Source organism: Ictalurus punctatus, chromosome 10 (assembly GCF_001660625.3).
Source record: "Ictalurus punctatus breed USDA103 chromosome 10, Coco_2.0, whole genome shotgun sequence".
Taxonomy (NCBI): domain Eukaryota; kingdom Metazoa; phylum Chordata; class Actinopteri; order Siluriformes; family Ictaluridae; genus Ictalurus; species Ictalurus punctatus.
Genome location: NC_030425.2, coordinates 1,855,129 through 1,880,421, shown reverse-complemented (window position 1 = coordinate 1,880,421; position 25,293 = coordinate 1,855,129). Strand labels below are relative to the sequence as shown.

The 25,293-nt window shown below is 37.7% G+C and overlaps 2 protein-coding genes and 1 long non-coding RNA gene across 7 annotated transcripts in view; 1 reads left to right on the top strand and 2 right to left on the bottom strand.

Moving 5' to 3' along the window:
- The window catches only part of anx2a (annexin a2-a), an 11,137-nt gene extending 4,831 nt beyond the window's left edge, over positions 1-6,306 (bottom strand). The window contains 4 exon segments of the mRNA NM_001201169.1: positions 1,411-1,505; positions 2,043-2,136; positions 5,494-5,554; positions 6,194-6,306. Coding sequence (NP_001188098.1) covers positions 1,411-1,505; positions 2,043-2,136; positions 5,494-5,544 — 240 coding nt within the window. The 5' untranslated portion in view covers positions 5,545-5,554; positions 6,194-6,306.
- Positions 1-22,209, top strand: part of LOC124628584 (uncharacterized) — a 25,513-nt gene extending 3,304 nt beyond the window's left edge. The window contains exons 2-4 of one of the 3 annotated variants that reach the window (XR_006983175.2): positions 20,084-20,240; positions 20,640-20,750; positions 21,686-22,209. This is a non-coding gene — a long non-coding RNA (uncharacterized LOC124628584). Of the gene's footprint in view, positions 1-19,078; positions 20,241-20,636; positions 20,751-21,685 lie in introns of those variants that run through there. The other 2 variants (XR_006983173.2, XR_006983176.2) reach the window with 2 other exon arrangements.
- The window catches only part of elp4 (elongator acetyltransferase complex subunit 4), a 16,328-nt gene continuing 9,010 nt past the window's right edge, over positions 17,976-25,293 (bottom strand). The window contains exons 8-11 of one of the 3 annotated variants that reach the window (XM_047158278.2): positions 24,333-24,438; positions 23,986-24,092; positions 23,732-23,773; positions 17,976-19,112 (exon numbers count right to left, since the gene is read on the bottom strand). In XM_047158278.2, coding sequence (XP_047014234.1) covers positions 19,029-19,112; positions 23,732-23,773; positions 23,986-24,092; positions 24,333-24,438 — 339 coding nt within the window. In that variant the 3' untranslated portion in view covers positions 17,976-19,028. Of the gene's footprint in view, positions 19,113-22,346; positions 23,774-23,985; positions 24,093-24,332; positions 24,439-25,293 lie in introns of those variants that run through there. The other 2 variants (XM_047158281.2, XM_017478368.2) reach the window with 2 other exon arrangements.

Here is a 25,293-nt window from a genome sequence, read left to right as displayed (position 1 = left end):
GACAACAAAATTACAAATCATCAAAGCAATGGTCTTTCCTGTAGCGATGTATGGATGCGAAAATTGGACAATCAAGGAAAGTGATCGTCAAAAAATGTACTCCTTCGAACTCTGGTGTTGGCGGCAGCATTTTTGCATTCACTGGATTGCCAGAAAAAGAAACCAATCAATTCTAGACTGACTCAAGCCAGAATGTTCACTGGTATCATTTATGATCAAATGGAATCTTGCATATTTCGGTCACATAATGAGGACAGAGGACCCCCTGGAAAAAAAACGTTATGCTTGGAATAATGGAAGGAAAATGGAAAAGAGGTAGATCAAGATCAAGGTGTTTGGAAGATCAAGGTGGTTCAAAGACCTAAAGAATGCCATAAAGGACTGAGATCACTGGAGGAACTTTGTCCATCAGATCACCAAGAGTTGGATACCACTGAATGGATAAAAGAGAGCTACAGGACTGTGCAAAAGTCTTAGGCACATGCAAAGAAATGCTGTAGAGCAAAGATGCCTTCAAAATAATGAAATTAAAAGTTTCTCCATTAAAAAAATACTATGAAGAGCAGTTAACAGTAATAAATGAATGTTACGGTGGGCCTGCAGCTCACACACACAACTGCCGGCAGGAGGCTGAACATACAGAGCCGTTTCATCACCCTGGTTGTTTTGGACAGCAAGAGCGTACATGGGTATGAGGCGGGGCGGCATAAACACACATGGCTGGCAGCGGATAATTGGAGCGGCTTCTCTTCACCATCTGAGAGAAGAGGAGCAGCTATAAAAGGGCGCAGCAGAGACAGTAATTCGTATCTCTTGCCCCTTTTTTTTTTATTTTATTTTTTTTTTTTTTTAAAACAGAGACACAGACGATGATGATCTACAAGGAGATACTCCCTGGCTGTACAACACCTCTCACTGGCTCCCTCGACCTCCGCCAGGCTTCAGCCCATTTGTCATGCCCCGCTCCAGGAAGACCGCAACCCATACACCCATGCTCTGCACCTCCCCACCTGCACCTTTTCACCTAAAGCTTAACCTAAAGACTTTTGCACAGCACTGTAAATATATATATATATATATATATATATATATATATATATATATATATATATATATATATATATATATATATATTTATTTATACTTATATATATATTTATACTTATACTTATATAACACATAGCACACTTTATATATTTATATATATATATATATATATATATATATATATATATAAAAATAAAACACATAGCACACAGACAAATATATATATATATATATATATATATATATATATTTGTCTGTGTGCTATGTGTTTTATTTATTTATATATATATATATATATAAATATATAAAGTGTGCTATGTGTTATATAAGTATAAGTATCACTTTTTTTCTGTTACACTGTACCTTTTTTGCTTTCTTCTCATACTCAAATGCAATCTCTCTCCTCTGACTGTAGGTGCGTTTTGTTAGGATATCAATGATTATGGCCTCATCCACACCTGGAATAGAGGAAGAGGGAATTTATTAAGATTCATGTACAAATCTAGTGTGAGGCTCATGACACCTATGTAAGATGTAACCATCTTCACTACTACAAAAGTTGTTCTAAACATTTCAGATACGTACGTTGTCAGTCATTTCTGTATGTCGCATACTGTTGAGCGACAATACTACAGACTGTAAAAGGTAACCCATATAAACTTGAATATTAAAGTTTGGTTTCAACTAGAGACTAACAAAGACCATTAGGAATGCTGCATGTTATGTTAATTGTACACATCAGATACATCAGAGCAAGCAAATCTAAATACAAAGTCAGACTCATACTCTGAGAACATTGTCTGTGTAAGTATACTAGACCATAAAGATAATACAAACTTCCAGAAGACAGAGAAATAAATACAATGAAGGTGATGGAAAAGTATTTTATTCATTTCAGTGTAATCAATTAGAGTATGCAAGGCCTGAAACCTAGGCACTGGGGCAAAGCAGTCAGAAACAATAATGTAGTAAAACAACAAATTAGTTTCTCTTACCTTTGGTTTTGGTGGCTGTGTCAATCCAGCTTGCATCCTTCTCTGGATCAAAATTTACAGCTGGTACCACTGTTGGGAACCGAGGTTCTCTTCCCTGAGGTTTTTTGATAAGAAACTTTTATTTTAGATTTAACAACATAGTAATAAATAATTAAGCAATAAAAACTGTAACTTATAATACACTAATTCACATACTTATATATATATATATATATATATATATATATATATATATATATATATATATATATATATATATATATATATATATATATGTATGTATGTATGTATGTATGTATGCATAAAAGTATACCCCATGGAAATTGTTGGCTTTTTTTTACATATTTGGACAAGCAAACATTGATCCTCTTTGAAACAGTGCCTATTAATAAAATTGATACACTTTATCAAATGCCATATAAAATCAACATTTTTTTGTAATTTTCACAACTTAAATGAACAAAAACAGATCAGTTACATGGAAAAAGTAAGTACATCCCTACATTTATCACACCTTCAAATCCATTAAATTATAATCAGTTGTTGAAGATTGAGTGCCAGTGATTAGAACCTGCTTAGGGAGTGCAGGTGGAACTTGTCTTACTTACCCCTCTCATATCTAGTGTCTGGTGTTCCCTTTGTTATTGAATTGTGTGGTGTCATCATACCAAGAACTAAAGTGTTGAAACACATCATTCCACAGTAAGGAAAATAATCTACAAATGGCGCAGATTTCAAACGATCGCCACAAGGGCAGGACCAGCCATCCAAGCAAATTCAGCCCAAGAGCAAACTGTTTGATGCTAAAAATGAGTTTCCAAGAACCCCAAAATTTCATCATAGGTTCTGCTAGCAAGTCTTGCAACTTGCATGCTCCTATAACCAGAAGGAGATTGCACAAATTTGACCTGCATGGGAGGTGTGCCAGGAAAAAGCCTTTGCAGACCAGGCCTTTTGGAATAATGTTGAAGTTGAACCGAAAGTGGACCTTCCAACAAGATAATGATCCTAAGTACACTAGCAAATCCACCAACGAACAGCTCAAAAAGAAGAAATAGAGGGTTTTTGGAATGGCTTAGTCAAAGTTTAGTTTGAATCCCATTGAAAGGTTGCGGTGTACTTACTTTTTCCACAGTAGAATATTACATCTATTAATATTTCTGTTTAATTTTCTTTGTGGTTTTGTTCAAGCATATCAACTGTATTAATAGGCACTGATGATCAAATGTCTGCTTGTCTAAATATGTCAAAAAAGTCAACAAGTTACATGGGGTGTACGTTTTCTTTCTTCACATGACTGTGTGTGTGTGTGTGTGTGTGTGTGTGTGTGTGTGTGTGTGTGTGTGTGTATATATATATATATATATATATATATATATATATATATATATATATATATATATACACACACACAGTATCTCACAAAAGTGAGTACACCCCTAACATTTTTGTAAATATTTGATTATACCTTTTAATGTGACAACACTGAAGAAATGACACTTTGCTACAATGTAAAGTAGTGAGTGTACAGCTTGTGTAACAGTGTAAATTTGCTGTCCGCTCAAAATATCTCAAAACACAGCCATTAATGTCTAAACTACTGGCAACAAAAGTGAGTACACCCCTAAGTGAAAATGTCCAAATTGGGCCCAAAGTGTCAGTATTTTGTGTGGCCACCATTATTTTCCACCACTACCTTAACCCCCTTGGGCATGGAGTTCACCAGAGCTTCACAGGTTGCCACTGGAGTCCTCTTCCACTCCTCCATGATGACATCACGGAGCTGGTGGATGTTAGAGACCTTGTGCTCCTCCACCTTCCGTTTGAGAATGCCCCACAGATGCTCAATAGGGTTTAGACCATCACCTTCACCCTCAGCTTCTTTAGCAAGGCAGTGGTCGTCTTGGATGTGTGTTGGGGCTTGTTATCATGCTGGAATACTGCCCTGCCGCCCAGTCTCCGAAGGGAGGGGATCATGCTCTGCTTCAGTATGTCACAGTACATGTTGGCATTCATGGTTCCCTCAATGAACTGTAGCTCCCCAGTGCCGGCAGCACTCATGCAGCCCCAGACCATGACACTCCCACCACCATGCTTGACTGTAGGCAAGACACACTTGTCTTTGTACTCCTCACCTGGTTGCAGCCACACACGCTTGACACCATCTGAACCAAATAAGATTATCTTGGTCTCATAATCCAAGTCCTTAGTCTGCTTGTCTTCAGCAAACTGTATGCCAGCTTTCTTGTGCATCATCTTTAGAAGAGGCTTCCTTCTGGGACGACAGCCATGCAGACCAATTTGATGCAGTGTGCGGCGTATGGTCTGAGCACTGACAGGCCGACCCCCCACTCCTTCAACCTCTGCAGCAATGCTGGCAGCACTCGTACGGCTATTCATTGAGGGAACCATGAATCCCAACATGTACTGTGACATACTGAAGCAGAGCATGATCAGTATGCAGTATTCCAGCATGATAACGACCCCAAACACACCTCCAAGACGATCACTGCCTTGCTAAAGAAGCTGAGGGTGAAGGTGATGGACTGGCCAAGCATGTCTCCAGACCTAAACCCTATTGAGCATCTGTGAGGCATCCTCAAACGGATGGTGGAGGAGCACAAGGTCTCTAACATCCACCAGCTCCGTGATGTCATCATGGAGGAGTGGAAGAGGACTCCAGTGCCAACCTGTGAAGCTCTGGTGACTCCATGCCCAAGAGAGTTAAGGTAGTGCTGGAAAATAATGGTGGACACACAAAATATTGACACTTTGGGCCCAATTTGGACATTTTCACTTAGGGGTGTTTTTGTTGCCAGCGGTTTAGACATTAATGGCTGTGTTGAGTTATTTTGAGGGGACAGCAAATTTACACTGTTACACAAGCTGTACACTCACTACTTTACATTGTAGCAAAGTGTAATTTCTTCAGTGTTGTCACATGAAAAGATATAATCAAATATTTACAAAAATCTTAGGGGTGTACTCACTTTTGTGAAATACTGTATATATACGCACAGAGATACACATAGATAGATAGATAGATAGATAGATAGATAGATAGATAGATAGATATATGCATATAAAGTCTGTATGCAATGCAAATAAATGCTGTAGATCAAAGATGCCTTCAAAAATAATTGTGTTTTTTGTCTGAAGAGAGTCTCTTATCACTTAATACGCTGCTTTCTTTACTGACATACAAATATTTTTCTGTAACACTTAATTTTGTGCTAGCAAACTCATGCTTTTTTATTGACTCGATAATGTAGAAGTCATAAAATAAAAATCTATAACAATGTTCATAAAAAAATAGGGTGTCTAAAACTTTTGCACAGTATTACAGTATATATATATATATATATATATATATATATATATATATATATATATATATATATATATATATATATATATATATATATATTTCAAAACATTCTTCCACACTCACCCCTCCAAAGCCAAGTGTGAGATGACCCAAGAATTCAGATACCAATGCCATTTGAACTTTTCTGTAGGGCATAAAATTTTTACATTTACTTCAGATGTGTGTTTATATACTAATGATATATGATGACATAAATTCCAGTAAAGTTATCTAGCACATGATTAACTACCCCACACCCTTAGTCTCAAAGGTCACATGTGATTCTTAGAGATACACTGATCATTAGAAAATGTTACATGACTGCCACACCTGACATACACGACTGTTAGTTTCAACAGGGACTCAAAGTTCTCAGAACAGTCTCAGCAAAATGTAAAGTATAAAAAAGACCTTCTGATGAACACAACAAGGCTCACAGAAAGTGAAAGCAAAAACATTCAGAGAAAAGTACTGAAACAACTAAAAGATTAACAATTCCTGGCCATATAGTCCTATTACAATTTGCATTTATTAGAGCTCTCATAGACTTCTGACTACTTGAACACAAAACTTGTGGAATGAGAATTTCACAGAGATGTTCTCACTGAGTAGTCAGAAAGTGTCTGAGTGCAATATGTGATTACAAAGTATTCAGCGTTTCTGCCCAGAAGACTGTGAAAAGAACCTATGACTTGTTTAGTTGTTAAACGTTACAAAAACTAGCTATGAAAAGATAAAGGGAGTAGGAATGAGCAGGTTTGAATGAGTCAAAGAACAGACCAACCTGTATTGGAGTCTTACTGTAGTAAGTGAGCTGAGGTGTTAGTGAGCTGATTATACAAATGTAGCACTGCAACTTCAGCTTGGTAAATTTAGCTCTTCAATATAACCAGTTTATGGCTCAGTATCTGTCTCCCTCCCACCCATTCAACCCACACAGTGAATAATACGTCACTTATCAGCCTCATGCCTGATTGGCAGAGTTAGTGACTCTAGAGTTTTAAATTATATTGTGATCAATTAAAGAAATTTATGTCTGCATTTTAATAAACAGTGGCTTGAAAAAGTACTCAGCTCCCCTGGAATTTATCAGATTTTTCTGAATAACAAAAGATAAATACACATATTCTTCCTGTCAGTAATTTTATTGCAAACTCATGTTCTCTTACAGTGACTTTTCAAAGCCAAAATTAATTATTGGTCAGGACGTATTTAAAAGAAAATCAATGAAAATTAAAACTAGGGAGCATTTTTAAGAAGTTAAAGATAAGGTAATATAATTTCATAACTTGGGAAAAGGGTGTAAAATTATATATTACAGGTTGGACATCCTAGTAAGCACTGATTGAACCAATAGAGAGGAAGTGGAACTTGCCTGACACAACTCAAGCAGAACCTCGACAAGACTGTCCCTCAAAAATCAAGTGCAAAAACAAGACAGAGACTTGTGAGAGAAGTCACTTTGAAGGAGTTACAGATTAGAGGAGAGTGAAGGTGCACCATACAACCATTTGAAGAGCTTCATGAGCAACCATTAATCAAGAAGACCCATACAAAAGTCTATAGTGACTCTCGATGTAGATGTATTTTTTGCTTCTTTTTTTTGTATTTGGGCAAGTTTCAAAGCACTGTGTGCAGGTCATACCTACAGTTAACACCATGCCTACAATGAAATATGGTGGTGGCAGCATCTTGCTCTGGAGACACTTTTCATCCTCAGAACCTTGGGTTCTTTTCAAATTTGAAGGGAGACTGGATAGAGCAAACACAAGGCACAATCAATGCAAGAGTGATTAAAAATAAAAAGGTGAATGTTCTATAGTCAAAGCCCTGATTTGAATCCTATTGAGAATAGCCATGGATAATCCAATTTGTAATATAAACGATAATTTGCCATCCTTGCAAATTTGCAATCTGGAATCCACCCACATAAATTGGCTGACAGACTATGAAGTGTCATTTGTATATATAATCACAACTGGATACAGCAGTTCCTAATAATAGTGGTTTTCCAGGCCTAACCAAGAATTTAACAATTTTTTGCATGCAAGTGTGGGTGAACGTATTTTAATATACACCCTTCAGAAGAGTTAGTGCATTTATTACCTGCCCAACTCCATCTCCTTGACACGCTCAATGGTAACACTGATAAGAGTGTATGCAGGAACACTTTTACAGCATGAGCAGATAGCACACAGACACACCCAACCCAACACACAAAATTCAAGTGTACATAAAAGACACCTAACACAAATGAACATTTTGCGACAGGGTGTCCCAAATGTCTCCATAGACAGGGGACTCTATGTTTGCCAGTAACGTAGTGTGCCTTCATCAGTGGATGTTCATGGACATGCATTCTTGGTTGGTCTGCAACATTCTTTTTTAACTTTGTCTTTTTAACTTTGTTCTGCAACAGTGATGTGTTTGCCATGTTTCTGGTTAAAGTTCACTGGAACGTTGCGACAGCTTCCTGATTCAGCCATGAGAATGATTTCAATACAGTTGTCAAATTCATTCATAAAAGCTATCAGACTATATATATATATATATATATATATATATATATATATATATATATATATATATATATATATATATATATATATATAAACTAGAAAAGTTAAAGTTAACTATGTACACTAAAAAGTGTTAGTTCCCCATTGTATGGAGACTTTTGAGATACCCTAACTATTTTGTATAGAAAACCCTCTAAGGTCGGTTTTATTTTAACACCACTGATTTAATGTGAACACTTGATATACATATATAAAGCATAATTATAAAAATAGGTATATAATACACATAGACACCATGTAGACACCAGGCTTAAATGATCTATCATTACCTGCAACCCCAATTCTGAAAATGCTAATAAAAACAAAGAGAAGTGATTTGTAAATGTATTTTGACTTACAATTAAACAAAAAATGTATAAAGACAAAGTATTTGATGTTTACCTAATCACCTGCATAGCTGTTTTGAAGATAAACTTTATGTTCAAATTGATGCATGCAACACTTTCCAAAAAGGGGCAGTTTAGTACTAATAGCGATGTGAGAAGTTGAAAAGAGAAGGTGATGTGAAACAGGTGAGGCGATCGTCTAATCATAGTATATAAGCAGCCTCCAAAAAACGCCTAGTCCTTCAAGAGCAAGGACGGGTCGAGGCTTGCCGATCTGCCAACAGATGCTTCAGTGAATAATCCAACACTTTGAGAAGAACATTCCCCAAAGACAAATCGGTAGGATTTTGGGTGTTTCACCTTCTACAGCACACAATATAATGAAAAGATTCAAGGAATCCGGTCAAATCTCTGTGCATAAAGGTCGAGGCTGAAAACCACTTCTGAATGCGCGTGATCTCCGATACCTCAGACGTCACTTCTTAAAAACTGTCATGAATCTGTAATGGAGATCCTGACATGGGCTCTGGAATACTTTGGTAAATCTTTGCCAGTTAACACCATTCGCCGCTGCATCCATAGATGCAAGTTTTGGATTTACTATGCAAAGCAGAAGCCGCACATCAACACTGTGCAGAAGCTCCGCCCACTTCTCTGGACTCGGTCTCATCTGAGATGGACAGTAGCACAGTGGAATCGTGTTTTGTGGTCCGACGAGTCATCATTTCAAATAGGTTTTGGACAAAATATCCGTTGTGTTCTCTGGTCCAAAGTGGAAAAGGCCCATCCGAGCTGTTATCAGCGTCAGGTCCAAAAGCCAGCGTCTGTCATGGTATGGGGGCGTGTTAATGCAGAAAGATACGTACACATTTTGGAGCAACATAATCTGCCATCCAGAGCAGGACAACGCCAAACCACGTTCTACCTGGATTACAAGCGCATGGTTGCGTAAGCAGAGAATGCGGGTGCTAACATGGCCGCTTGCTAAACTTAACCAACTGGTGTCTTCACTCAGCACCCAAATGCTTAATAAGTGTTATTAAAAGAAAAGGTGATGTTACACAGTGGTAAACAGTCAACTGTCCCTACTTTCTTGGAGTGTGTTGCAGTCATCAGATTTGAAATGAGTGTATATTTTCCGAAAATAAATTAATTTCAAAGGTAAAACACCAAATAATGTTTTAATAATGTGTTTTCAATATAGCACAGGATTAACTGAATTTTCAGTTAATATAGTCAGATTTGTCTAGTATTTCCTATTATAAGGTTACAAATAACAATAAATTTTAATCCTATTTGTAAAATTTTTTATGTTTGCCTAATTTCGAGCTTGCAAGCAAAACTATTTGCGATTGAATGTGTGTGAGTGAATATATGTGCGTCAAGGCGTGTGAGTGAAGGCGTCCGAGTGTGACTGAAGGTGTGTGTGTGTGTGGTGTGTGTGAGTGAGTGGTTGTGAAGGTGTGTGGGTGAAGCTGTCTGTGAACGTGTGTGTGTGAGTGAAGGGGTGTGTGAGTGAAGGGGTGTGTGAGTGAAGGGGTGTGTGTGTGTGAGTGAAGGGGTGTGTGAGTGAAGGGGGGTGTGTGTGAGTGAAGGGTTGTGTGTTTGTAATTATCACTTTATGGGGACACCATCATGTTTACACAGCAACCTCATGAGGACCAAAAACATTACGGGGACAAAAATCCAGGTCCTCACAAGGATGATCCATTGAAACGTGTTCAGGAGGCTGTAAATAGATGCCTCACGAATTTTTAGCTTTGGCCCATTACGCATGATCTGGACCGTTTGTGGGTGTGAACGGTTTGCTCTATATCGCCTCCTTTAGTCTGGAACCGGTATTTTTTGTGGGCGGGGCTTGGCCAACCGCTTCACACCCTCTGCAAGACTAATTTATGCAAATTATAGTACCACCCACTTAGTAAAGGACTGTGGGTAATCTGCACATGCGCGTTAGATCTATTACCTATTAGCGGATTAAAGCAGCTTTAAAGCAAAGAGGTAAGATGTTTAAAGTTTTGTTCAACTAGGCATTAATATTGATATTTGATTAGTTAAAATTACCAGAAAATGTAAGTGTACAAAACGACTGGTAAGTTTAAAGCCTAATTAGACTGATAGAAGGTTAGCTTGTTAGCATAAGCTAAACATTAATAAATCAGAACAGATAGTTATCCTGTTTTCCACATAATTATAAGTCCTAATAGTAATTAAACTTTCAGTCTTTAAATTTTCACACAACGAAATTACGCTTTTTTAAAATGTCTAAACAGTAAAACGAAATCTTTAAATCGGGTTATTGCGGAGTGTAGTTTTTTGCACTAATAGTTTGTAAACAACACGCAGGAAGTAGGAAAAGAACTACATTTCCCATCTGCCCTGGCTGTCACAGGCTAATAGCACCAGCTGCTTTCCATTGCCCTAAGGAGTGATTCTACTGCTGCAACAAGACCAAATACAACGAAACTTAAGTTATTATTCTTATTATTATTATTTGCAGTTTATAAGTTTGAAATTTTATTTCCGTACTTTAAGACATTATTTATAATTTAATCGCAATATTAAAGTAATTGTTATGCTAGCGGAATTTACTAGCCAGAGTTAGCGTTCATTTCAATCAATCCAGCACATTAGTAACCACAATAAGTTAATAAACTGAAGCTAATATATTAAATATGCTTCGGTAGTTGTCATGTCATGTGAATATTTAGTGTTATACCGACTTCTGTAACTAGCTTCACCATGTAACGGATAGTTCGGTTATAAATAGCAGAGTCAGGCTTCCTAAATAGTTATCGATCTGAGCGCTGGGTTGAGTTTAAAGCCTCTGAAATCGAGGACAGGGTGGACAGTAGTCTGGACCAAGCCCAGCTCATTAGTTCCAGTTATTAGTTTGTTATTAATCTGTAAAGCGCTTGTAATGGTAACCGCTCTAAGTGGATATTATACGGCAAAAGCAAGCCTTTAAATGTAACAGCTCTAAGTGGATATTATACGATGAAATGAAGCCTTTAAATGTGACGGCTCTAAGCGGATTTCCCTGTGTAATGAATGACTTCAAATCTATGTAAATATACGTATCGGGGCCTCGATCAAAAACTTCAGTTCATGTAAACATATAGATTTATTATTCTGAGATTTATTATTATTCTGAGTCAAACTCCGGGTGAACAGTAAAAAGGGTGACTTACAAAACAGTTGCGAAGTTTTTCACTATTCTTCAGTTGTTGTTTATTGTTATTGTTCAGTTGCAAACATACAGCTGTGTATCATCAGCATAACAGTGGAAGCTAATTCCATGCTTACGAATAATTTGACCTAGAGGTAGCATATATAAAGTAAAAAGCAGTGGGCCTAAAACAGAACCTTGTGGAACACCAAATTTAACCTTGGTATGTGTGGAGAAGTCTCCATTTACATCTACGAACTGATAACGACCGGTCAAATAAGACCTGAGCTAGGAGAGGACTGTTCTAGGGATGTCATGATACCAAAAATCTAGTAGTTGGTACCAATACCACCAAAAGTACACAATACTCTATACCAAAGTCGATACCACGGTGTGGTATAAAATTAAAATAAAAAAAAAACTCTCCTGGAGGACATCCTCCTCTGGCTGATACTGGCAAAAAGAGAGAGAGGGGAGGGGGGTATTTTAGTTATCAAACACTGTGTGATAATGAGTGGACATGCACTCCTAAACGCGTGCGCACACACACGCATGCACACACACACACACTCTTATACTCTGAATGCAAGCATTAGTTTAAATTCACTGATATGGTGTCAGGATAAAAAGATTTATTAAAAGCATGAACATGTGAATAATTATTAGTGACATGAGGCTACATGTATCTGACAGGACCCGGGCTGAATGGAGATGCATGGTGGACCATTAGGAGGTAGTTTATAACACTGCAATGCGTTAGCGTCGTTAATAAAATAACTGGCTATCGCTAACATTACATGGAGCATAACGTTAGCTGGTTTCACGCCACAATGCAGCTGCCTCAAACAAACATAATATAGGACCGTCTTTCAGGTGCTTCGCCAAATTCCAGGAGTTTCCTCGCTTTGTTTGAAATGAACGATGGCATCGGTTGCACACCAGAAACCGATACTACCTTTCCTCTCTTTTCTTCTCAACGAGTCGGGGTGGAGCTAAACTTAAAGTTAAGCTAATCTTTTGTAGTTTTTCCCATGTGCTTGTAGGCGTTCTTCACCATTTGTGGACTGACTAAAACACTTGCGTGTATTTGCTGCCCCCATCAGGTCCGGAAGAATCACAACCTCGTTACAATCGGTACCACGGAAATGCAGTAATACAAGTACCCTCACGTTTTAAGATTGTTGGTACCGACTTGGTACCGAAGTATCGGATTTAATAACTGCTAATTTAAGTGATTTAGGTATATAGCCAGTGTTAAGGGAAGAGTTGATTATACTTAAAAGTGGTTAAATTACTCCAGGACAAATCTGTTTAAAGGAACATGTAGGTACGGGATCTAGTATGCAAGATGATGAATTGGCTGAAGAAATTAATGTAGCTAGTTCGGTCTCTCTAAGAAGAGTAAAACATTCTAAACGTTCATCTGATATTGCTATACTATCTTCTATAGGGTTAGTTATAATACTGTCTGGTTTTAATTTAATAGCCCGAATTTCACATCTAATATTTTCAATCTTACCAATGAAAAATTCCATGAAATCTTCACTGCTATGTAATGATTGTGATTGCTTATTTCTGTAGTGGTTTTATTCCTAGTTAATTTTGCTACCGTGTTAAATAGAAATCTGGAATTGTTTTTGTTATTTCCTATTAAGGTGCAGAGAGAGACTTTTCTAGCATCACTAAGAGATTTTCTATAGTTCAGTAGACTCTCCTTCCATGCTGTTCTAAATACCACCAATTTGGTTTGCCACCATTTACGTTCTAATTGTCGAGTTGTCTGTTTTAAGGTTCGCGTTTAATCGTTATACCAGGGTGCTAATTTTTTCTCTCTAATTATTTTCCTTTTGAGTGGAGCCACTCTATCTAGCGTGTAACAGAGTGTTGACTCTAAGCATTCAGTCACCTGATCGAGTTCTATTGGATCAGACGGTGATCCAAATCTAATTGATGTTTATGAAGCTCGGTGCAGTAGCTGATGTGTAGATACGTTTTACGCGGTAGCGAGGCGAGGTGGAAATATTATGATCAATACATATTATGGTCTGAGACAACTTCAGACTGTGGAAAAATTACAATATTTTCTATATTTAATCCGTATGTTAGTATCAGGTCAAGAGTGTGACCACCATTATGAGTAGGTCCTATTACGTTCTGATTAATCCCTACTGAATCTAAGATGGACACAACCGCTGTTCTCAGAGGGTCTTCCAGGTTATCAAAATGAATATTACAATCACGACGATTAAATCTACAGAAACAACCAGGTCTGAGATAAATTCTGCAAATTCACTAAGAAATTCAGTATATGGCCCTGGGGATCTGTAAATAAGAATTAGAGGAATTGACTTATTTTTTGTGGCTACATAACTTATACTGGTATAAAGAATTTCAAAAGAATTAAATTTATGACTAGGTTTTTGTGTGACGCCTAGATTTTGACTAGGGATGAGACCAACACCTCCTCCCATACCAGTTGAACGAGGCTGATGTACATAACTTTATCCAGGAGGACTGGCTTCATTTAATGCTATGTACTCGTTTGGTTTAATCCAAGTTTCCGTTAAACACATTAAATTACATCCCTTATCAGTAATGATTTCGTTAACAATAAGAGCCTAAGACGCAAGAGATCTAATGTTTAATAGTTCTAGCTTCAGATTAAAGGTGCTGGATGTGCATTCAGTATGATCTAATTTTATGTTAATTAGGTTACTAAAACAAACATTCCGAAATATTCTATGTATTTGTATAGCTCGGGGAACAGAAACAGTCTCTATAGTATAGTCTAGTATAGTGCAGTCTCCAGTGGCTTTCAAAGTGGGGACTGCCAGGTGGGCCTCAACAATTTGGTGTGGAAAATAAATAAATAAATAAATAAATAAATATATTTTCATTATACATCATCTATATATATATATATATATATATATATATATATATATATATAGATGCATTATTATAACATGTTATTTGTACCAATACATATTAAAATCACATTTGCTATACCTAACTTTCTAATTGCTAAACAGGCAAAACATCAATGTAAAAAAAGGGGGATATATTCAGAAGTTTGTATTTTTAATGTGTTTTAAAGACATCTTGCAAAAGGGGGGCCTCGATCAAAAGTTAAAGCCATTTGGGGGGCCTTGCCCTGGAAAAGATTGGGAACCCCTGCATCACACACCAAGAAAGTCATTCAAAGCAAGAAGTCTGCTGAACTTTTCTGCTCCACGTCTGTATGAGGGAAGAGGTCCAGAGACGATGATCTTTGTGGTGGGTGATCTGCCTAGTACTGTCTCGATCAGGCTGGCGAAGTCCCTCTTCAGATCCTCCGTCTGCCGCAGCCTGATGTTGTTTGCCCCCACGTGCAGCACAACCACTCCAACACGCTCATCCTTCTTCAGGATCCCGGGTACCTGCGCAGTGACATCAAGGACACAAGCACCAGAAAAACAATGTGAACCTGTGCACCTTACCCTTTGTTGAAGCGATGCGGACGTTTCGCACAATGGAGTCCCCGACGATCACAGTGTTTGGTCTGGTCTGACGGAGAGGGGCGAAGTAGTTCCTGGTTGGAGAGGTCCTCACCCGGGGTATGGCTCTCGCCTTTCGCTGCTGGTGCACCCAAGGTCCGCGGTGTGTCGGCGCCGGTGTGACTGAGACCTCGGCTGGAAAAGTCTTGGGTGCACGGTCCCTGCACAGAGAAACACAAGGCGTAGAGGGGCTGGGAGTGGTAATACCACACTGCGTGCTTACCTTGGATGTGTAGGCAGAAGCACAAGATGTTTCCAGCGCGGTTCTTCGCTCCAGCAGCTGGGCCTGCTTGTTGAGTAGGTCACGGATCTGTATCTCCACATCCTCCAGTTCCAGCAGCACCATATGCAGCTCGAGTGAGTCCTCATCTGCACCCAAAAGCGGAGAAACAACCGACATATTTGATTTAAAAAACAGCGGTAAATGAGATAAATGTGAAATGTAAACAAGGCTAGAGGTAAGGTGATGCTAGCAGGCTACAAGCAAGTCGTGGATGTTTGTAAGAACCAATAAAACTTAGCGACAGTGCAACGTTACGATTGTTTTATCTAAAGTAGTATCAGTGATATTTGTACACGTTGTAAAGGTAAAAAAAAGTATCATTTTAAAGTATAGAGATTAGAAGAAAATAGCATCAGCTTGAGGGACACTGCTTCCTGCGACACTTCCTGCGACACCAAATTCAGACCTGCGACACATTCAGATCCTCTAACTCCCTGAGAGCTTTGAGAGGCCGTGGTAAGAGCTGCAATATGAACAAACTATTTATTAACTACAGAATACATCTTTGTGACAAATTGTCATGCATCTGACCTATGAATATTAACAAAAATAGCATAAAGTATTGTTGTGGATAAAAAATGTCATAAAATAAACATAAGGGAGAAGAAGGAAAAACGGGCACCTAGACACATAGAAGCGGGATTAGGCGGACATTGACAGATTGGAATTACGAGCAATTTAAGAGCAGTAATAGTCAAAAAAAGTCAAAAAGAAGTGTACGAGCTGAGCAGTGCTAAAAACACACACACACACACTCGTGCAGTCAAGGGCGGGCAAGTAGACACAACATACATAAACACACATGAATAACTTTAATAATATCTTATAGTAATAGAGAAACTCTATAAAAAACAGAATAGTAGGATATGCAGGACAGTAGAACTGTAATGATATTAAGAAGTTGGAAGTACAGTAAACCGCTTTTCAAGTAGTATAAATATATATAAAATAAGAAATATAGTGCAAATATGAAAATAAATTATAAACGAGAAATACAGGAAAAAAAAGGAAAATATAACTTACTCGTGATTCAGATGGTGAAGATTCTCGTCTCGCAAGGAAAGCCTTAATTTTTAGAGAACCATGAAGAAAGCCAGTTATAAGGGTGGCTGCCCCCCCCCTCTCGAGATAACGATAAGACCAAGGTCCCTCCCGGTTGTTTAGTCGTCTTGCTTACGTCATTTTTTTAACCTAGGGAATTGAGAATCCTGGTTTTTGACAACCTAGGTAAATGAGAATCCTGGTTTTTGACAACCTAGGTAAATGAGAATCCTGGTTTTTGACAACCTAGGTAAATGAGAATCCTGGTTTTTGACAACCTAGGTAACTAGAAACTCTGGGTTTTTGTTTCCTGGGTTGTTGGAAATGCCTGGGTTCTGATTTTATGTGTAAATTAAAACCCCTGGTTTCAATTCTATCGGTAAGTGAAATAGGCCTTTTCTGGAAACCTATGGGTTATCTAGTGTGTAAATACAGTATAAATACTGGAGCTTAAGCTCAGGATATGGGGATCACTTCTGAGAATTCTCATCGGTGTGGATCTCGTGTGGTGGAATGAAACAATAAAGCTGGACCCTTGCTTCTTCTCACTCACGGCTGGTGTATTTTTTCTATCTCCAACTGGTCTCAGAGGTAGATGTGAGTATTGGCTTCTAAGTTGAATTTTAAATGTTTTTGGGTAATAGGCTAAATTCGAACCAACAGTATTCACACAGAACGCACAGGGGTGGACACCAGGAACGAGTCCATCTCTGTAAAAACTCCACTGCCATCTAGGCCATTGAATGTCTGGTTATCCTGTGGAGAGGGTGAATGTCCACCTCATTCATAAAAGTCATACATATCAGAAAACAGTAAACTTTCCATCTCAATGGTTAATATTAAAACAAGAGCTCATAAAGACTGTGGAAAGGTATTTTTGGTATTTTTTGTGATACTCACCCCTTTAGTATGTGTGTAGTACTGGAAACTCATGAAAAACAGTTTTTCTGAATTATACCCCTCAGAATTAACACACTGAGGCACACAGCAATAAAGTGAAGAGCTGATTTAATGTCTTTGGTAAGAAAACCTTCTCTGTTAAACGGTTAAAACGCTCATTCTGATGACAAACAACTTCTTAACAAGTCACATAAAACACTTCTCTCAGAAAGCGGTGCTGAACCACAGCAGTAACGTGCTCGCTCGTAGCCCCTGAGGTAAGACAGACAGCGCCATTTTGTGTAACTAACTGACTGAACTTCAGGTAGCAGCAAGCTAGAGTTAATATGTTCACTGAGAACTTTAAAAAGCATACAAAAAAATCAGCTATTTACAACTTCAGATAAATTGTTGTGATTTAAAGAAGAAATGTCCATTTTAAGCTCATGTTAGCTAAAATTCATGCTGTGCTAAACTAATCTGTTCAGTAGCATGTTAGCTAGAAAGCTAACATTTTTGTGGGGGAAATGGGTATAAAAATAAAAACAAAAAGGTCCAGAGGAAAGTAAACCTTGTGCTTTGAACTTTAACATGTTAGATTTTACTCAAAAGAAGTATCTACTCTCAACATCACAACTTAAATAATTTTCGGTAGATTTAATCTTAGGGCTAACCGATAGTTAGCCGTCTTCTCTTTAAACCATATAGCTGAAGCGCTGTTTAACCCTTTTACCCCGTATGGCCGAAAAACCGGCTTGCCCGTCTTTGATCTATTCCCGTAAGGACGATATACCGGCTTGGTCGTATGCCAAATCCCCGTAAGGCCGATATAGCGGCTTTACAGTGTAAACGTTATCCCCGTAAGGCCGTTGTACCGGCATTACTCTGCTATGATTCCTTACTTATTTAATTATTATTTTTTAACCCGGAAGGTTCATGACGTCAGGACGTGATTATGACATTACGCCGGCATTACAATGAAGGTGATCCAAACGTGAATATAGGTGTAATAGTAGAAGTGAACTAAAAATGTCAAAGCGAAAAGCTAATCGTGTTCCAGCTAAAGTTATACCTACAGTGAACACAGGTACATCTAAAACAGTGAGGGGGAAAAAAAAAGAAAGAAAACATACACAGTTACACAGGCGATAGCGAGGATTCTAGATAGTGACAGCAGTGAAAGTTCAGGCGATGTTGAAACCGAAACTGACAGAGACGCAAACTCTCCTGATTCAGACCCTGATCCGTCTCCATCTTCAGCATCAACCAGTGCGACTGACACAGCAGGGGTCTGGAGTCATAACGGGACCATTTCTGTGCATTTGTGAAAACAGCACCTGCTGGTCTGATTATAACCAGAAACTTGACTTTTGTGCTAAAATGCATTTATTTATTTATTTATTTATTATTTACTTGAATTTATTCAAAGGCATTGACCACGCTGATGCTCGTATGGTACTTCTAAATGAGTAGAAGGATTTTAGCGAGCATTTTTACGTAATTTCTCTAGTTAAGAATTGTGCTCTATGTGGAGTAAAAACACTGAACTGCTTCATTTTCAAAGTAATATTACACAAATACATTATTATAAGTTGTTTCAAGGCCTAAAAATGTTAAAATTAAAATGTTGATTTTGGCCCAGGAACTCAGGGTTGGCGTGCTGTTTCTGTGGGGAATATAGGGTTATGGGACATAATACTGTGGGAACTTAGGGGTAAGAGGGTTAGTGATTTAATTTAATTAAACTACATAACAGATTTATAACTATGTGTAAAGATAAGGAGAAAAAACATTACTTGCCTTGAGTTAGGACCCAGCTCTGCTGCTCCGGCTCCACTCTGATGAAGCTGTGAGACAGAATGAACTCCAGTGGGAAAGATGTTGTTTTCCCTGTGTGGGAGGGGAAACTCTTAGCTCCTCACCTACACGTGTTTATTAAACATGATTTCGACCACATATTAGCAACGAAGGGATTGTGACTTCAGAATCTTTTATTCAGGTATATAAAATAAACAACATTTTTACATGTCATGGAAATGCCTAGAGTACTTAACAATCCATTCATATATAACACAAACATACCAGTTCAAGATATAGCCTATACATTGAAATCAATATGGTTTAGGGACAATATCTGCACATGAGCATGCTTAGCTACGTATGTTTTGGTTTCGTATGCAAGAGATTTCGTATTCCTGTAAAAAAATTAATAAATCTTAGTGAACAATGAACAATCAGATGTAGATATATTTCTTTGAAATTACACAGCAGTAACTTCATTAATCAGTTTTTTCCGCATTATTTCAAAGTAATATAGCGTTTCAAAAATGTTAACATTGTTCAAGCTTCTTTTCTACGTATATTCGACGTCGATGATTTTTTTTTCCATCATGATCAAGCCTCTTTTCGACTAACTGTAGCTTTCATTTAAACGGCGAGGGTTCGCTTGACTTCGTCGAAAGCGTGTTTGTGTTTGCTGAGTAGGGACTGAAAATCTCAATATATTAACATTTTCTTTAGAGGTAAAATGCCACGAAGGATCAGCCCCCTCACAGATGCCATGCATCATATAACTGCAAAGAGTGACAAGACATCAAAGCTAGAGGTGTAATACATCAGTCCAGAGAAAGTTAAGTTTTAGCAGTGTGTATTGACTGAAAGATCCCAGTCTGACTGATTCCATTTTACTTGAAAATTGCAATTGTAAAGTATTTGTCCACATAAACATTTACATCTGACCGTTAACAATAAAAATTCTGTGCAGAGCTTTCATATTTGTAGAATTTGATGTCGAATATTCGGTCACTGAATACTTTTCTCTTACTCTCGTTGTGTATTAAGTATTGAGGATCTTTTGGTAGGCTGGTTAACGATGACCACAAGCACCCAAATTGCAGAATGAAGAAGACTGAAGTGGATGGAAGCCCACATATTTGTCTGTTTGCTTTAACAGACTTTAAAGAAGGAGATGAAATTACCTACAATTACGGTGGAACGGACTGGCCTTGGTGTAGCAAGGTATGTAGGGTATCTCCCTGTCTGTTTTCACAATTTAAATATTCTTCAAAAATAAACATTGTCTTATCAGGCAGTGTTGCAATTCATTTTTGTTGCACAACAAATGTGCTTGTGTATTAACAATAAAATTAGTTATTATTGTTCATTTAGCCTGCTTCAGATATTTTACTGCCATAATTAAGCATTAACTACAAAACAATGTGTCTGAATGCATCGTAATTATCCCAAAGTCTTCCAAAGTATCCCATAACTAAACCCTGAAATCATAAACTTAATTCCTATAGTGAAATAATTATTGTTTTTGTCATATTGAATGGCATTTGTTGGTAACAAATGGCCTTGTTACATATTCCTCTTTTAGATTGCACTAAATTTTACAAATGTCCATTAAATTAGCAGATTAGGGAGGAGAACCCTGCTGAGAGCAATGGCCAGGAGAAACAGCAGCCATCACAGTCTACACCTTTTCTGGATCATAACACTGCTAGCGGTTCATCAGCGACTGAACAGGTACAAGTCCTCAATCATAGTAGTGGTGTTTGTTAGAGCATCGTCTTCATTTGATCTACTTTACCACCTGCTGACTGGGTCAAAGATCTCTAACCGTGATTTAAATACATCTCCAGTGTACGCGACAACAAAAATCCTTTATTTCAAATCTTGTCTGTTAATAGTTACTATACGGAGTCCCCACAAAGCATGTTTTACTCAGGTGTGTGAGAGAGGCTTGTGATAGCTGAATAGATATGTGAATTTAGAACAGTGTCCCCACAGATCATTTAAACCTGAACTGTGTTAAAGGTCCCCTGAAAGTATGTTTTGACTTAGATGTGTTAATGCTTAAATATGGCAGTAAATTAGCTTTAACTACAAAACAATGTGTCATTCTGAATCCATCATAATTATCCCAAAGTCTTCCAAAGTATCCCAGTTAGTATAACTAAACCCTGAAATCATAAACTTAATTCCTATAGTGAAATATTGTTTTTGTCGTATTGAACAGCATATTTACTTTCTGTTGCATATTCCTCTTTTAGATTGCACAAAATTTTCCAAATGTCTATTAAATATGCAGATTATGGAGGAGGACACTGCTGAGAGAAATGGCCAGGAGAAACAGCAGCCATCACAGTCTATACCTTTTCTGGATCATAAATATCAGAATTGTGTAGTTTGGTGGCACTTTAATCCTGCCTTTCAATCACACCCCTCCATAATTTCCAACATAAGCATGCCCTGGGACTTAGTAGGTTCCCTACTGTATCTTCTCCAAGAAGACTGAGTACTCTTAGTTACTATTTGGTACATATGCACAAACAGCAGTCAGAATTTTCATTCTTGAGACGTGAAATCTAAGTTCCAGTCTGTAAGTTGCCAGACAATAATTTCTGTTGGGTGTAAGGGTGTGTGTTTTCTATGTAACTAATGTTTATTCTTACATTTAGGTAAAACATCTACTCTGATAAAGAGGAATGCTTGGGAAGTAAATGAGGTCCATGCAGTGGAGAGACATATGAAGACCTTCATCATGTCATGTCGTGTCCCAGGGAAGTTGGCCTGTGAAAACTGCATTAGATCTGATTCTTTATATCTTAAAGCTTGAGACTGGCAAAGTGTCAAATTCTATGTCTACAAATTCATTGTAGCTTACAAGAGAGATATAAACAAAGATTAAATAACACTTTGATAGTAACACTTTACATCTATATTACAAATACTATACATCATAATGCTTTAATAATAAGTTACGTTACATCTCTAGCCTTTTACTTTGTAATGAACCGCTCAGCATTTACTTCATAATAAACTAATCAGGAACAAATCAGGCATTCAGTGTGCTACCCATTTACATGTTTAGACTGCCTGGAATCAAAATTAGCTACCTCAACATACATTATTAAGATGTTACTGTCACTTTTTAGCTTAGTCAGTTAAGTGGATATAGAATAAAGAAAAAAATAGTGTTTGACATTTGGGGTTCTGTCTTTTGCATCACTGTGTTTGGCTAGTATCTTTATTTTTCTCTGTTTAAATTTGAGCTGGCTATATGTAGTAAGCAGAAGTGTTATGTCAAACTTAAGAGTCCAAGTTCATTCATGGCACATGTGACCTTAGTAGTATGCGCTTTAATGGGCAAATATTTGTTGACGTTTACAGTAAAGAACCTCAAGACTCAAGTCGTCTTTATGATGTTGAATAGACAGGGTTTTTTCATCTGACTGACAATTTTTCACTTGATTAGAGATCCAGACCAATAAACAAATCCTTCATGCAGCTGAAATATCAAAAGGATAAGTTTCTTTGTCATTTTGACTTGCCAAAATGACTAAGGATAATGTTAATTTATGATTCATGCCTGTGATAAATAAGTGAGGTTCAGTACAGCTAGCACCTCTACTTTCTATTCCACAAAAAAAAAGTATACTTTGGAGCAGGAAATGAAACGCTTCTTAGAATTATAGCCTCAAAACTAATACCTGGTACTGGCACTGGTACCACCTTCCTTAACAAGTTTCTCAAAGGGTTCCTCTGTTGGTAATAGAAAGTTCCAAAAAAAAATGTAGTATGTTATCTAATATGTGCAGATATTGAAATTTCTGTAAGAGAGCTTTTTGATAACCAAACTTTCACTGATTGCATATTTCACAAATAAGGGTAAGAGTCCTTGGTATAAACAATTAAGAACAATTCAATATAATTTCATGAGAAGCTTAAACCTTCAAATAGAGAAAATACACATCATGTCTGCTTTACAGACAGCCTTCTAAATTAGACATACTTAGTTTGTAATTTTGTATAAATTATTATAGAGTTAAATTGACAACTTTGTTTTTTAAAACCATGTCCCCTTGTTGTTATATAAATTACCTGATCTGTGTGTATGCAAATTAACTATCTGGTGATGTCCCCACTGCAACATGAAAACCAGCTTATTTACTGTGTATGCAAATTAGGTCCTCATTAATGATAAGGTCTTATGTCCCCATTAGGTGTGTGGAAAAAAACAAGCACAGAAATATTGTGATTTAAATCCAGAATTTGAGATGATATTTGTGTTCTCAGGCTTAAATTATACAAGCCTGATTTTTTTCACAGCCGTAGGACCTCAGGAAAGTGGTGTTCCCACAACACATGTGTGGGACTACTGACCCCAGAATGTTATTATTACAAGATTGTGTGTGAGTGAATGAATGTGAAGGGTTCGGTGATTAGACTCCTAATAATCCCAGCGAAACCAACAGGGTTACAAGCACTACTCTCTCTCACTCACACTCTCGCTCTCTCACACACACATTCTCTCTCTCTCCATAGTGCCACACATGAACATTAATTAAGATTAAAATATCACTAATTTTTTCCTTTGGAGTAACACATGTTATTTTATGACAGTGAAGGATATCTATTAATATGAAAGGGGAGGATGCACTCTAGAAGTCCAGGTGTTTGGTTCCATCAGAAGTACAAACTGGAGCAAGCTGAACTTTACTGACCCGACTAACTGAGTCAGAGAGATCAGGTGGCAAATACATCCTCTGTAGAGCGAGAGAGAGAAAAAGTGAGAGCAAGGGAGAGAATGAGAAAGAGATCGAGAGAGATAGTGAGTTAATATGAACACTAACTCATAACAATGACCTCTTACTATGAGAGCTGATCTGAGAGTACAAAGGGTGATGGGCAAACACTGATTAATGATTCTGTGTGTGTGTGTGTGTGTGTGTGTGTGTGTACACATATGTATACACACCTCAATGGTGAACTGTTTCCTCTTCAGTCTGAATGCGAGGTCCTTTGTATCGGGAACTTCACACCCCAAACAGTTCAGCCGAGGAACCTGGATAACATGCAGAAGACCTGCAACACACACACACACACACACACACACACACACACACAAAATCATGAGCTACAAGAAGTAATTTATTTACAGCAAACAATTGTTGGCTATAGGTATAGTTTAAATTGAATAATTTTTTTGTCATACATTTGAAATAGTAACATTTTGCCAAATTGGTTTTAAGGCCTAGAATTTGGTAATGCCTCCTCCTGAGAGATTAGTACTGAGCACAGATGTTCCTCCTGTGTGTGCCTCACCATGGTAGTCCTTATAAAGTGAGTTGTTTCTGTCTGCAGCGGAGAACGACTGCAACGCAATAGCGGTGTCACTCAATCTGATCAACCTCCCTCTTAGTAATTTATTCTACAAAAGAAGACAGTCAGACATACAGACGTGTCACAAGCGTGAGAGACGGGCAGAGAGACACCGAAATGGATCCTGACCCTGAGATAGTCTTAAATCTCCACAAACCTGCCAACTACATGACACTAAACCTGGGAGTTTGGGTATTTTGTACTTCTGTGGCATTTGTAAAAAAAAAAAAAAAAAAAAACACCACTATGGCCAAATGTTTGTGGACACTTGACCATCACACATGCATATGTGGTTCTTCGCCAAGCTGTTGTCACAAACCAGGAAGCACACAACTGTATGATTCTATACAGTTGTGTGCTTCCTGGTTTGTGACAACAGCTTGGCGAAGAACCACATATGCGTGTGGTTTGGGACTCAACTGTAATGCTACAGCGTACAAAGACATTCGTCTTTGTACGCTGTAGCATTACAGTTGAGTCCCAAACCGGTTCCAGCATGAACGGGAGTTTCCTGCACAGAGCCCTGACCTCAACACCTTTTGGAAGAACTGGAAAGCCGACTGCACTCCAGACCCTCTCACCCAACATCAGTGTCTGACCTCATTAATGAAGCTGAATTGTGGGTCACTATTGTGGCTGAATGAACACAAATCCCCATGGTCACACTCCAAAATCTAGTGGAAAGCCTTCCCAGAAGAGTGGCGCTTACTATAACATTAAAGTGGGAATAAATCTGGAATGTGCAGTCATAAAAGCCCACAATACACTATTTATACTCAAAAGTATTTTACCAATCTTTCAGAACAATAGGATAATATCAGCTAATATTGTGTGTGTGTGTGTGTGTATATATATATATATATATATATATATATATATATATATATATATATATATATATATA